This window comes from Mauremys mutica, chromosome 19, assembly GCF_020497125.1.
Source record: "Mauremys mutica isolate MM-2020 ecotype Southern chromosome 19, ASM2049712v1, whole genome shotgun sequence".
Classification (NCBI taxonomy): Eukaryota; Metazoa; Chordata; order Testudines; family Geoemydidae; genus Mauremys; species Mauremys mutica.
In genome coordinates this window covers 7,913,576-7,925,719 of record NC_059090.1, presented here as the reverse complement: position 1 = coordinate 7,925,719, position 12,144 = coordinate 7,913,576, and the positions used below count along the sequence as shown (strand labels likewise).

General features: G+C 57.0%; 1 protein-coding gene across 1 annotated transcript; it reads right to left on the bottom strand.

The window, feature by feature from the left end:
• Window positions 1-4,800: 4,800 nt before the first annotated feature.
• HSPB1 (heat shock protein family B (small) member 1) lies at window positions 4,801-10,101 on the bottom strand. Its single transcript, XM_044994301.1, has 3 exons — window positions 9,607-10,101; window positions 5,780-5,843; window positions 4,801-5,115 (listed from the first exon to the last, which is right to left on the bottom strand). Exons 1-3 carry the CDS (start codon window positions 9,998-10,000, stop codon window positions 4,926-4,928), a joined length of 648 nt encoding a protein of 215 aa, XP_044850236.1. The 5' UTR covers window positions 10,001-10,101; the 3' UTR covers window positions 4,801-4,925.
• Window positions 10,102-12,144: the final 2,043 nt, after the last annotated feature.

Sequence of the window (12,144 nt, the reverse complement as noted above, 5' to 3'; positions counted from 1 at the left end):
TGATGGGGAAAGCCCCGTGCAGTGGTTGTTGGCAGCAATTGTTGCGTTTATCTCCCCTACTCCAGCCATCTAGTCCTCCCTCGCCCCCCCAACACACACAAGTCACTTATTTGTTAAAGAACCCCAAAGGGAGTGATGGGTGGAATAGCCCATTGCCTCATTATGATGTTCAGCAACAAGTCCTAATTTCCGACATCCGAATTTGGGTCCACTAACATCCGTTCCTACGCGTGTTTACCAGGGATGATCTTGACACAGTCCTTGAGTTTGGACTAATCTCATCTCACTGATGTGGAAGAGTCAGAGTTTAGATCGTTTAGATGCAGTTTGTGGTGGAACTTTTGGGTTCTTCTCTTGAATGGGACCTGTGACCCTTTCGAGCTTTGCCCAAAGCTCCAATCGTTCTGTTTCTCCATCTAGGTTTTTATACTATGCTTATGGCTATTATATCTAAGCTTTTCTCAGATTACTAGAGTCTTGACCACATCTGTAAGCTATGAAATATAGTTTTAAGAGAATATCTGTGCATGTCTCTATCTGCCTGGTAGGCTCTGAACCCACTGCCTATGGAACAGTTGGTCAGTAATGATATTAGTAACACAAGACACATTTGTCGCGAAGAACCTGCCGTTTCTCAGCAGCTCCAAAGCTCTCATGAGTTTGATTCCATCACTTCTCTGACTCTTGTGAGTGATGCTCCCTCAGCGTGATGGGACGGGCTAGTGAGGGTAATTCCAGAAGTGACGTCTGATGCTGCGCTGAGCAACAGGCATTGACCCAGGGGCTATAAACAGCCTGCATGACTCACAAGGTGCTGTCTGGAGAGGAGAATTATTGCACTGCAGGGAATGGCTCTAGAACAAAGGTGGAAAGATGAGGTGCAATGGGGAAGGAATTCTCCAGGGATGCAGTGATAGTCCTGATGCATGTTGCGGCTTGGCTGTGAGACTAGACATTTGAACTGGGATAAGAATAATCAGAATGCGTTCTGCCCACAGAACGCTGATATTAAATTAGGTCATTGGACTGAAGCCTCATGATGTTCCCCTATGAAGTATGTCACGATCCCCCTCATTTTACCCATGGGAGGTGTGAACGGGGAAGAGGCCATGCAGGGAGTCAGGGATAGGGCTGAAATGGAACCAAGGTGTCCCCTGCTCTAACCACTAGGAAACACACTCCTGAGTAGATCCACGGATGAGCTCTGGGTTAAGAGCCAAGGATGTAAATGATATCTCAGTCCCATCCTCATTGCCAGCAGCAAGCAACTGCAAACACTTCATTTTTTTTTTTAATCGTTATAAACTTTCCGAATGAACGGCGGGGCTGCCCAGGACTGCAATAGGAGTGTGCACAAGGATTTGCGACAGCGGGCTGGGAAGTTTTTGCCAGCACATTTGTTTGTTGGAGAATGCCGGGTTTTTTTGTTTTTGTTTTTGTTTTGGAAACCAAAAGTGTTTGCTGGAAGTGGATCCGTTTTGAAGCGTTGGTTGGAAAGCTTTCTGGGGCCAGGGTGTAATTTCTGGTCAAAACAGCCGCACAGGCGAGCTCCAACCCTGAATAACCAGTAGCCCAGGGGTTGGGATAGTCGCCTGGAAGACCCAGGTTTAAGTCCCTGCACTACTTGATTCCGAGGGTCCTGAGCCTGGGCCTCCCACAGCCCAGCTGCTGGGCTGTATTTCCAGGAACATGTTTGATCCTCTAATACTGAAAGAAACCTCAAAATGTTCTTGTTTTCTGGCCAGCTTTGCTTGCTTCTAACACTGTTTAACCGGGTGCTGGACAGTGAAGTCCATCTCAGGCTGGGAAGGGTGTGCGGGGGGGCACTGCCTGTCCCGGCCCCCAGGCATTCAGCTCCTATTCTCGCTCTCCTAAACAGACGCTGCCAGTTCTGCTGAATCATGTTTATTTGAGACCTGGATTCCTGTCTGCTGACAACCGGGTCTGAGATCTATCATACTCGTCCCACTACGGACCTGGGATTGGATTGGCTCTCCGTGTCCCGGAGGAGATTAACGAGAGAATCGTTGGTTGATAATGAGCAGTTAACCCTTTCCAGGCCGGGGCGGTGTACAAATGCGGCTGGCTACACAGGTGAAAGCTTTGGCCGACTTCTGGAACATGCCTGGATTCCAAGCGCCAGCTCTCCAGGCTCCCAGAGTCTCTGGGATTCTTTTCAGGTCACTAGCACCCGGCAAGTCTCTGTCTTGGAGTCTGACTCAGGAAGGGGGATTAGCTCAGGGATTTGTCAGAGCAATAATATAGTAACAGTGAGTGAGACCGCGCTGCCCATCTAAGGCTGTGTCCGTGGGCCGGGCTGCGGGGAGGGGGGGTGTTGAGAATCCTCCCTGCCCATGGTATCTGTGGGGCCTTTGGCGATCCCTGCACTGGCAGCCCAGAGAACCCCGATCAGTCCAGCCTGGTGCTGGCTCAGCCCTTCCCAACCCAGAGAGGTCAATGCGACGTGCCGGCTTGGATTGTCAGGGCTCTCTGGGACGATAAGCCAGGGGTCCCGTCACACCCATCCCGCGGCCCCAGTGCACACCTGGGGCAGGGCTGTGGGACGCCATGTGGGCGCTGCCATGTCCCAGGGCTGCCCTAGCAACCATGCAAGGGGCTCTGGAAATGTAGCTCATGCAATTGGCAGAGGCAGCCGAAGGAGGCACCTTGGAGCCCCTGACGAGCTTTCCACAGCGTGATTGGGCTCCCTCTGCCCTGTGCTGATGGGCCTTGGCTCCGGCCGTCACCTACCCCCTCCCTCAATTGCTTCATGCTGCACCCGCCCCTCTTATCCTCTTCTGCCCTGTCCCCCTCAAACCCTGCCCTGTCGACTGAAAGCTCTTCAGGGCCCATCGGTGGCTATTTGTACAGCACCCTGCACAATGAGGCCCTGTTCTAGGCAGCTCCTCAGGCACTAGCCTAATAAAGCTGATTAATAACAGCGGCTGTGGTGGATGGGCAGTGCCTCTCCCCAGGGGCCTGGGTGTGTCTGGAAGGGGCAGGGTGGCAGCCACTGGCTGAGCTGCGGGCAGCCTGCCTTGATAGGCACCCTAAGGCTCAGCAGGGGGAGGTGGGATCCCCTCTTTGGGTCAGCCGGGTCTCTTACGGGAGGGCGGGGCCTGGCCTGGGCAGGGCTGGAGCAGGAGCTTAAATTTCTATTTCTTGAACCTCCGGGTAGAAATTGGCTCCCAAGTCCAGGAGCTGGATCGGCATCCAACCCCCTCCAGGCGTGGGGCGCTCAGCCCCGGGGCACCGGCTTGGGCCTGTCTCTGTCTCCTGGGGAAGCTCCTCCGAGCTGGCCTTTGGCCCAAGCCCTGGCTCCGGGCACCAGGCAGTTCAGGGGTTTGCTGCCAGCATTTGGCCCAGCTTGGGACAGCTGGTGCTGTTTTGTGCCCAATCCGGCCTCCCCCCATGGGGCTGGGGGGACAGCTGCCTGGGTGCAGCTCTGGGACCTGCTCTGCTGGAATGGCTGGGCTCCTCCGCAGCCCCCCGGAGAGGCTAGAAGGTCTCCATTAGCCCTGCTAGGCGCTACCATTGTATAACTAAAGACTAATAGTCATTAATGCCAATGCTAGCGCTGCACTGGTGGGGAATCATGGGTCGCTGTTTCCTAGTGTGGATAAAACCCCACTGGGCAAACTGAACGGCTGGAAGCTCAGCAGAGTCCAAAGGTTGCCTGGAGGTTTCCAGAAAACGGTGGCACGTTAAAGGAATGCCAGGGACGGGCAAATCCCAGAGCACGGGTCTCAGGAGCCCAGCAGAGAGCAATTCCTGGCGGATGAGTCAAGCCAGCGTTGATAAAATCAGGCCTAGTTCCAACCTCCGGCCCGCCAAAGCAGAACCGCAAACCTTGGCTGTGGTTCAAAACTGATCCCGGTTACCCTTTAAAATGAAAAGGTTCTTCGCCAAATCCTGGGCACTGCTGCGCACTGGACTTGAACGGGGCTGATTACACCCAGCACCGCTCAGGATTTGGTCCATTGATTCTAATCGCCGTCAGGAGGAAACAGCGCTGCAGCAGGGTTTCCCGAAGTTCACCCCCTCCCCCTGAGCACTAAAGAGGCGGCCTGAGGCCTACAGAACAAGCTCATCTCCTTCCTTCTTCCCAACATGCTGCTGCCAAGAGACTGGGAGAAAATCATTTCCCCTCTGCTTGCTGTCGAGCATGGGAATGGACCTGTGGCCACACCCCGAAGGCCATCACCAAGGCCACAGCAGAAGCCATGAAGCGCTGCTAGGCTGACCAGGTGTCCCGATTTTTATAGGGACAGTCCTGATTTTGGGGTCTTTTTCTTATATAGGCTCCTATTACCCTCCCTTACATCCCCCGTCCTGTTTTTTCACATTTGCTGTCTGGTCACCCTAAGCGCTGTATCTCCTTCGTGCCATGCATGCTGGAGCTCCTGCTAGCCACAGGGGCAGGAACCGACGTGGTCCCCACTCCCACGGGATGCAATGCCTCTAATGGCGAGAAGCCCCAGGTTCAATTCCCAGCTCAGCCACTGACTGTATGAGCTTGAGCAAGTCACGGAGCCTCCCTGTGCCTTAGGTGACAGCTATAAAAGGAGAATAACCATTCCCTGCCTCGCAGGGCTCTTGGGAGGAGAAATACCCTGGTGGTTGGGCGGCACTCAGACATTATGGTGGAGAGTATGCAGAGCATTTCTCTTGGGTTTTGCAGCACTCCCTTACAAAGCAATAGGCCCCACCAAGGACGCAGCAAGGATGTGCGGATGGCTACGCGCTAGCCACGGGGGAGCACAGGGGAGAGGCAGCCGGAGGGTTGGCTTATTTGATTTTTTTTTTTCAGATTTATTTGGGCAACTCAGTGAATGCGCTAGTACAAAATGAAAACAAACAAACATGGTTTTGGGGTGCGAGTGGCGCCAGACGGGCTGCGATCTTCCTCCGTGCCAGGTGCCTACTTATTTCTTGGCAGCTTCCTCAGGCTTTTTGGTATCAGTCGGGGTGATCTGGGCATGGCTCTCAAAGGTGACGGGGATCGTGATCTCAGCGGACTGGATGGCCGGCTTGGGCAGGGGGGCTTCCACCGTCAGCATGCCGTCCGGGGAGAGTGAGGAGCGGACCGAGGTGGCGTCGATGCCAGGGGGCAGGCTGCACAAGGGAGAGGAGAGTGAGGGCTCATGGGGTCAGTGGGCTTGTCAGTGGCGGATTCCTGTCTACACTAGTACCGGATTCCTGTCTACACTCTTCCAGCAGCAATCCTATGATGCTGCCCCATCCTAGCCATAGAGGGCTGGAAGTTGATCCTGCCTGGAACCTGCCACCACTGCTCTCTGCACCATCCTTAGCTTCTGCCAGCCCAGGGAGAGACGTGGCCAGGAACCCAGATTCTGAGACCTGCCCTCCGCTGCATTGCCTCTCATAACCTTTCCATGAACTTTGCTACCACAGGGCTAAGCTGGAGCTGGGGGACTGAGCACCGGGGAACCTTTCTATCCAGGGGAATCTTATCACATGGGAGCCTGCCGGCCCAAGTCTCCCTGGAGAGCGTGTTCCAAATGGTGCATGGCGATGCCAGCCTTCTGGGCATGGCACTGTCTCCGCTGTCCCTGCCCCACTCATCCCAGTGCCAGGGGTTGTCAGCTGAGGTCCGTCCCCTAGGTCTAGCCAGAACCACCCCCCCTCACCCCACCCCCGTGTCCAGTGTGGTGAGCTGCACTGTACTTCTTGCAAAGAAATCTTCCGTGGCTGGTGGATGATGGAGGCCAAGTGTCTCCCAAGAACCTTCTCTTCTCCAGCTGAACCAGCTACTTACGTGTATTTTCTGGTGAAGCACCTGGAGATGAATCCATGCTCGTCCTGCCTCTCCTCGTGTTTGCCTGGAAGAGGAGGTGACAGACAGTGTCAGGGGGGCGAGCGAGGCATGCAGGGGGATGATGCCTGGTTCAGGGGCAGGGCCATGTCCCCAACTCCCCTGAAATTCTGCAGCCAGGGGGCTTACCCAGCTGCTCCATTGCACCGGGAGAGTGGAGACGGGAATGACTCGCCCCAGTCTCTCAGGGGACGCCTCCCGAGCCCGCCTCCCCGGCCATCGTGCCCACCACAGGCCTGCAAAGGTGACTAGGAGCTGCTTGCTGGGGTAGCAGAGAAGGACGTGCTCCTGTTGCAGCTTCATTTCAGAGCTGGGAGCCTCGAGTCTGAAGCTGGGGGCGAATGTGAGGACTCGAACCCCAGATCAGCCCTGGCAGTTCGGTTTCTCCCGCTCGGCCTCCAGTGAGGGATGGCCTGTTTTCCACACAGCCGAAATCCTACGAGATTAGATTCCCACCACCGGGTGGAGAAGCTTGCCCATGGGCGGGGTTGGGCAGAGGACTATGATAGGACTGTCTGGTTTTTATTCTGTGTATGTACAGCACCTAGCGCCGTGGGGTCCTGGTCCGGGACTGGCCCACCGAGGGGCTACAACTACTAATGTAATAGGATGTTCTGCCAAGGCTCCTCCATTGCCCGGCCCGCCATCCGGAAGCTCCTCTGAGCTGAGAATGCCACTGTATTAGGAACGAATAGGCTGAGACTGCCAGGCTGGCTGGCCAGTGGTGAAAAGCTGGTACATCCCCACGTGCAGGCAGCTTCCCTGGCTTGCAGTGCGACCTCCTCTGCACGGAGGGGGCTGGGAACCAGGCCAGAGCCAAGCTGGGCTGAAAGTCTTACAGCTCCCAAAACCGCCGCTCGGCCTCCCCTCCTTCTAGTTCGCTGATCCTCGGCTTCCCTGTTACCATGGTTACCTGCACTCGGGCGGGGCGGCGTTTGCATCTGTTATTATTGCAAATGGAAAAAAACAGCCCCCCCACTCGTCGAGGCAGCTTTGTTACAAAACAGGGAGGTGGGACGCCTCTGAGCAAGGGATGCAGCATCTAGGTTGCTCTCTCTGGTGTGCAGAGCATGAGCCAGGCAGAGCTGAACAGCCGGGAAAAGACCAGGAGAAACTACAAGCTGAAGAAACGCCCTGAGTCTCTCCCCTGCCCCCGTCCATTGCCAAGGAAAGCTGGCATCCAATTCATCTCCTGGATTTGCATCCTCAGGAAGGTAACATGCCAGCTGCAGTCTGAGTGGTTCAAGCGCAGGCTGGCTCAGAGGGTAGCCCTCCGCTCCCCCTGTCCGCAGCTGCCATGCCCCAGGTTTTAGAGGCAGACTTGCTGCATTTTCCCCCACAGGCTGAGTCTAGGGGCAGGTGCCCGGTTTGCAGCCCCTGGGCTTCTCATTAGGAGCTGGCTTCTAACAACCCCCAATTCTCTCTTATGCAGCCCTTTTCACTGTAGTATCTGAGTGCCTCTCAATCTATTCTTGCCAGGGATGTTATCCCTGGCTTACGCAGATGAGGGCCGAGGTCCTCAGGTATTTAGGCACCAACTCCCAATGACCTAAATCCCTTTGGCAAGCTGGTGCCAAGTCCACACGAGGCCTCCACGGCAGAGCAGGGATTTGAACCGGTGTGCTGGTATCTCTGCCCAGCCGGGTCCTGACTGCCGACCTATCGTCCCACAGGAGCAGTGGGGTGTCCTATGAGTGAGCCCTGTCTACCTTGGATTGAATCCCTCATTTTAAGCTTTGATTGTGAGGGTCACCGTTCTGAGTCAGTTTCACCTGCATGTTCTCAAACGTGCACCAGCCCTGCCAAGGGTTAATCACCAGAGCTTCAGGCTTTGCCAGGAGCTGCTGAAGTCCGAAGTGTTGGCTCCAGCTGGAATGGCGTCTGGAAGGGACCTAGATCCTGTCCTGTAACCCATCGCTTTACAAGCCCAGCAGGCATTTCCCCCAAACTGTCGGTGTCTTCTCTGTGCCGCAGATCTGCGGAGCCTTTGCCTGGTCTTAGCGGCTGATGGCAGTGTGGGATGGCTCACGCCGGGCATGCAGGCATCTAGCCTTTATTCTTGAAAGGAAAATGAACTCCCAGGCGTCAACTAATCGAACTGCTGCTTGTCAGCTCCTTCTTAGCCGGTGAGATCTCATTGCTCACGGGCTAGTTGTGCGGACTTCAGTGCTGAAACAGAAGTCGCTTTGCACACCAAAAAACCCAGTTACCACAACTCACCTGCCTCCAGGCTTCCCGGCAAACACTGAACACAGGGTCAGATCCTCAGCTGGTGTGAACTGGCATCACTCCATTGAAGTTTGTACCAGCTGGCGACCTGGCCCTCACTCCATTGAAGTTTGTACCAGCTGGCGACCTGGCCCTCAGCTGGCTGCAAAAATTCCTTGAACAAAGGGTGGGAGGGGATGGCTCAGGGGGACCAGGGCTGATCTATACATGAGCTGATCCAAACCAATTGGGCCAAAGCACAGGGCCATTGGTTGTTTGACTTAATTTCATGGGGTGTTTCTCAGTTGGAAATTTTTTCGGGGGTGGGGAGAAAGGAGGAGTTGAACAGAAGTGGCTGAAAATGGAGGAGGGGGGGAATTCATCAAAAATGCCATCTTCTTCACACACTTTGCTTTTCTCCTTGACATTTTGATGGAAGATGTTGGGTTGTGAAAGATTTTTGCCCAGCTCTTGTTTGGAATCTGATGCAGTGCGGGGAGGGGGAGAGGAGGCTGGAAGGAATAGGATTCAAATCCCCCAGCAGCGGTCATATGATTCCCCTGAGAACCAAAGCTGCCATGTTTCATGCCGTTCTAGAAAATGCGCCAGAGCATTCACCGCCAAGTACGTGCACGTGCTAACGGAGCACTTGGGCCCAGATCCTCAAAGGTATATAGGCTCCTTGCTTTCATTGGAGGATCCTAGCAAAATCTAGAACCGCTGGAGGTAGCGTGGGCTGGAGGTTAGGCTGCAAACCAGAGACTCTTGGAAACCTGGTTCTGTTCCCAGCTCTGTCACTGACCTGCTGGGGGATCCTGGGCAAGTCATTTTCCAGCTCTGGGCCTCAGTTTCCCTTCCCACCCTTTGCCTATTTAGATCGTGTGCTCAGTGGGGCAGGGACTACTCCTTAGTACAGTACCCAGCCCAGTGGGGCCGTGATCTAGGTTTCCATCTCCGGGTGGGCATGGGATTACAGATATTTAATAATAGTAACACGGGCTGGTATAACCAGTTTAGTCCCCGTGTCAATTCCTTCCCCCATCCCTGGGGTCCATGTATTGTATGCACCTAGGTGGGCAAGTCCTTTCCCTCTTCTTCCATCACGGGAGCAAATGCCTTCCTGGCTGACAGCAAGGAGGAATGTGGCCTCTCCCCCTCACTGCAGGCACAGCTGCATCCCCCGTGTGATTGGGAAGGGGCAATGGGCAGCAGCCTGCGGGGGGCCCCGAGCCAGAGGAAAGCGAGAGCTGCCAAGCCGCAGCATGAAGGTTTGAGAGGGCAACGGCTGCACCCGTTCCCCAGCACTCGCCACGCAGGGACCCGCCGGTGCCACAGTCGTCGCTGGCGATAGAATCTGGGCTCGCCAGCGCCACGGGTGGCAGCCAGGCCTGCGGGAGGGGAGCTGCCGCTGCCTCAGGTGGACCGGCCCGGTGGAGGCTGGGTCACGGACCCCGCCCAGGGGGCGGCATGTGCAGCAGGCCTAGGGCTGAGAGCGGCTCAGGTTCAATGGAGACCAGGGCTGCCCCTAGCCTGAGGCGAGAGGAGCCGAAGGAAGCACTCACCGGTGATCTCCACCACGCCATCCTTGGTCTTCACCACCAGCTCCTCCGGGGCAAAGTGGTTGACGTCCAGGGCAACCTTCCAGCCGTCCGAGGTCTGCCGGATCTCCGAGATGCCGCTGCTGAGCTGGCGGCTCAGGGCCCGGCTGTAGGCCGGGTTGGGGGAGGTTGGCGAGGTGACGATGGGGCTGGTGACGGCGACCGGCTCGGCGGCCTGGCTGGGCATCAGGCGGAGGTAACCCGGCCAGCTGGTGCTGCTCGGCCACTTGCCCCAGTCCTCGAGGATGTGGGGCAGGCCGAAGGGCTGGTCGAAGAGCCGGCTGCCCAGGTACCAATCCCGCCAGGGGTCCCAGCTGGGGCTGCGGAGGAAAGAGAAAGGCACCCGGCGCTCCGCCATGTCGCGCTTCCCCGACGGTCCGGCCTCGCTGCTGCAGCTGGAGGGGGAGCGAGTGCCTGCTTCTCTCTGGAGCCGCTCCCGCGGGCCGGCCCCTTATGAAAAGGCAGCCGGTTATTTTTAGCCGAGCATTTCAGCTGGCTATTAATGGAGATTACACAGGGGCTGAGTCACTGCTGATGAACAGCAGGTCAGCTGTCAGGCTCGGCCCGTTTTCTCCCAGCCCCTTTGTTATCCCCACAGCTGCGCTGTTTGTGAGCGGGGGAGAATGGGGCTGGCTCCCCAGCATTGAGCGGCAGGAAGGCTGGCTTGGGAGTGAAGACACGACACTGGGATTCAGGAGAGCTGAGTTTCGTTCTTGGGCCCTGCCACAGCTTCTCTGTAACCCTGGGCAAGTCACTTAATCTCTCTGGGCCTCAATTCCCCCACCTGTAAAATGGGGATAATGATGCTTGTGTATTTGTGTTGTGACCTCTGCAGGCCGGGGACTGTTTCTTACCACATGGTTGTACAGCACCTAGAGCAATGGGGCTTTACTCTCAGGGGGGCTCAAAGGGTACGTCCACACTGCATTGTAAAACTGTCAGAGGACCCGGGTTTGTGGACTTGGTGTTTCAGAGCCCACGGTTGAGCGTCCACACTGCATTGTAAACCCGTGTTTCCAGTTGCTGGACTCGGGTCTCACAATACTAACCTGACTCAGCTCTGCGGCTTGAGCTGTGTCCACACTGCAACCCGACAGGGCTTGGCCTGAGACACAGCAGGACTCTGGCTCTGACTCTCCCACTAGCAGGAGTAAAGGACCTGGGTGCTGAGTGCTTGTCAGACCAATTTCAGTGTGGACAGAAATGGGCAGGGTGGGCCTTGGACTCAAACCTGAGTCAGAGCCTGGGCTCAGTGTCCAGGGGAGAGATTCCCCAAGACTCCTGCAATGTAAATGCCCTGTCCAGCTCCAGCTTGTGGTCCAGGGGTTAGGATGGAGGGACTCTTCCCCTGCACCTTCAGGCTTACCCCTGGCTTTGGGGCTTAAGGGGTGCAATGGGCCACCAGGGAGCCCGCTCGCAGAATGGCTTCGTAGGTAAAATGCAACAGCCCAGAACCACTGGACTCTTTGCTGCAGCTGTATTCCCCCCGCCCCTGCATCTAGCTGTGGCTGGTCTCCCTTGAGCTACTGGTGCAGCTTCTTTGGCAGCCGCGCTGCCGGTGGCGGGTGCCAGGGAGGGGCTGGCTGCGGGCGGAGGCTTTGGAGCCGCATTAAGCTAGAGGCTGGGTGCGGGAGGGGAAGGGGGCTGTGGCTGGGTGGATGGAGCGGTAACGGGGAAGTGCCTGGATGGGTGGGGGTGGCTGTGGGAGGAGGTGGACAGGGGAGGTGTGGAAGGCGGGGCAGAGAGTGCATGAGCTGGTGAAATAGTGGAGAAATAGGGAGACCAGGCCCGGGGAGTTCAGGATGTGGACTGCCGGGGAGCAGCGACAGTGGCCCATGAACGGAATTACTGGCTCCTCTGTATGTAGTGGGGGAGGGAAGTGGGGCGAACGCATCGGCCAGCTGGCCGCACTCTGGCCACCTCCAGCTCAGATACCCCTGGGGCGGCAAGGGTCCCTCTGCCCCATCCTGCAGCCCCGTCTGGCGGTGAGAGGCCAGGGCACGATCCCTCTCGCCCGTCCCTTCTCCCAGCGGGGGGCAGAATCCAGTTTCAAACCCGCCGCTGGGCTGAGCGCAGCTGTTCGGCTGCAGAGGAGCCAGTGCCCACCAGGCCGACGACGAGGCAATTGAGAGCCTGATCCCGGCGCGATTTGCCAGAGGGGTCTCGCTTCTCACCGCCCTCTTCCCTCCTCCCGCCACTTAGCACAGCCAGGTCCGTCTCCACTGCAGCTGGGGTTAATGCTCCGCTCGTACCCGCCGTAGCGCCCAGTGAGCCAGCGCACTAAGTGGAGCGGTGTGGCCGGGGCGGAGCGGGAGGTGGTTTGGGCTGGCTGCACGCGTACGTGACACGGGGCTCGGATGGGGCCTGGGCAGCGGAGAATCCAATCCAAGGGGTGCACAGTGGGGGTCTCTGGAGTCCTGGGGCGAGGAGCAGGCAGGAGAGAAACAAAAGCAGTGGCTCTGCCGCTATGCAGCTGCGGGAGATGGGGCTATCGTGCCCCAG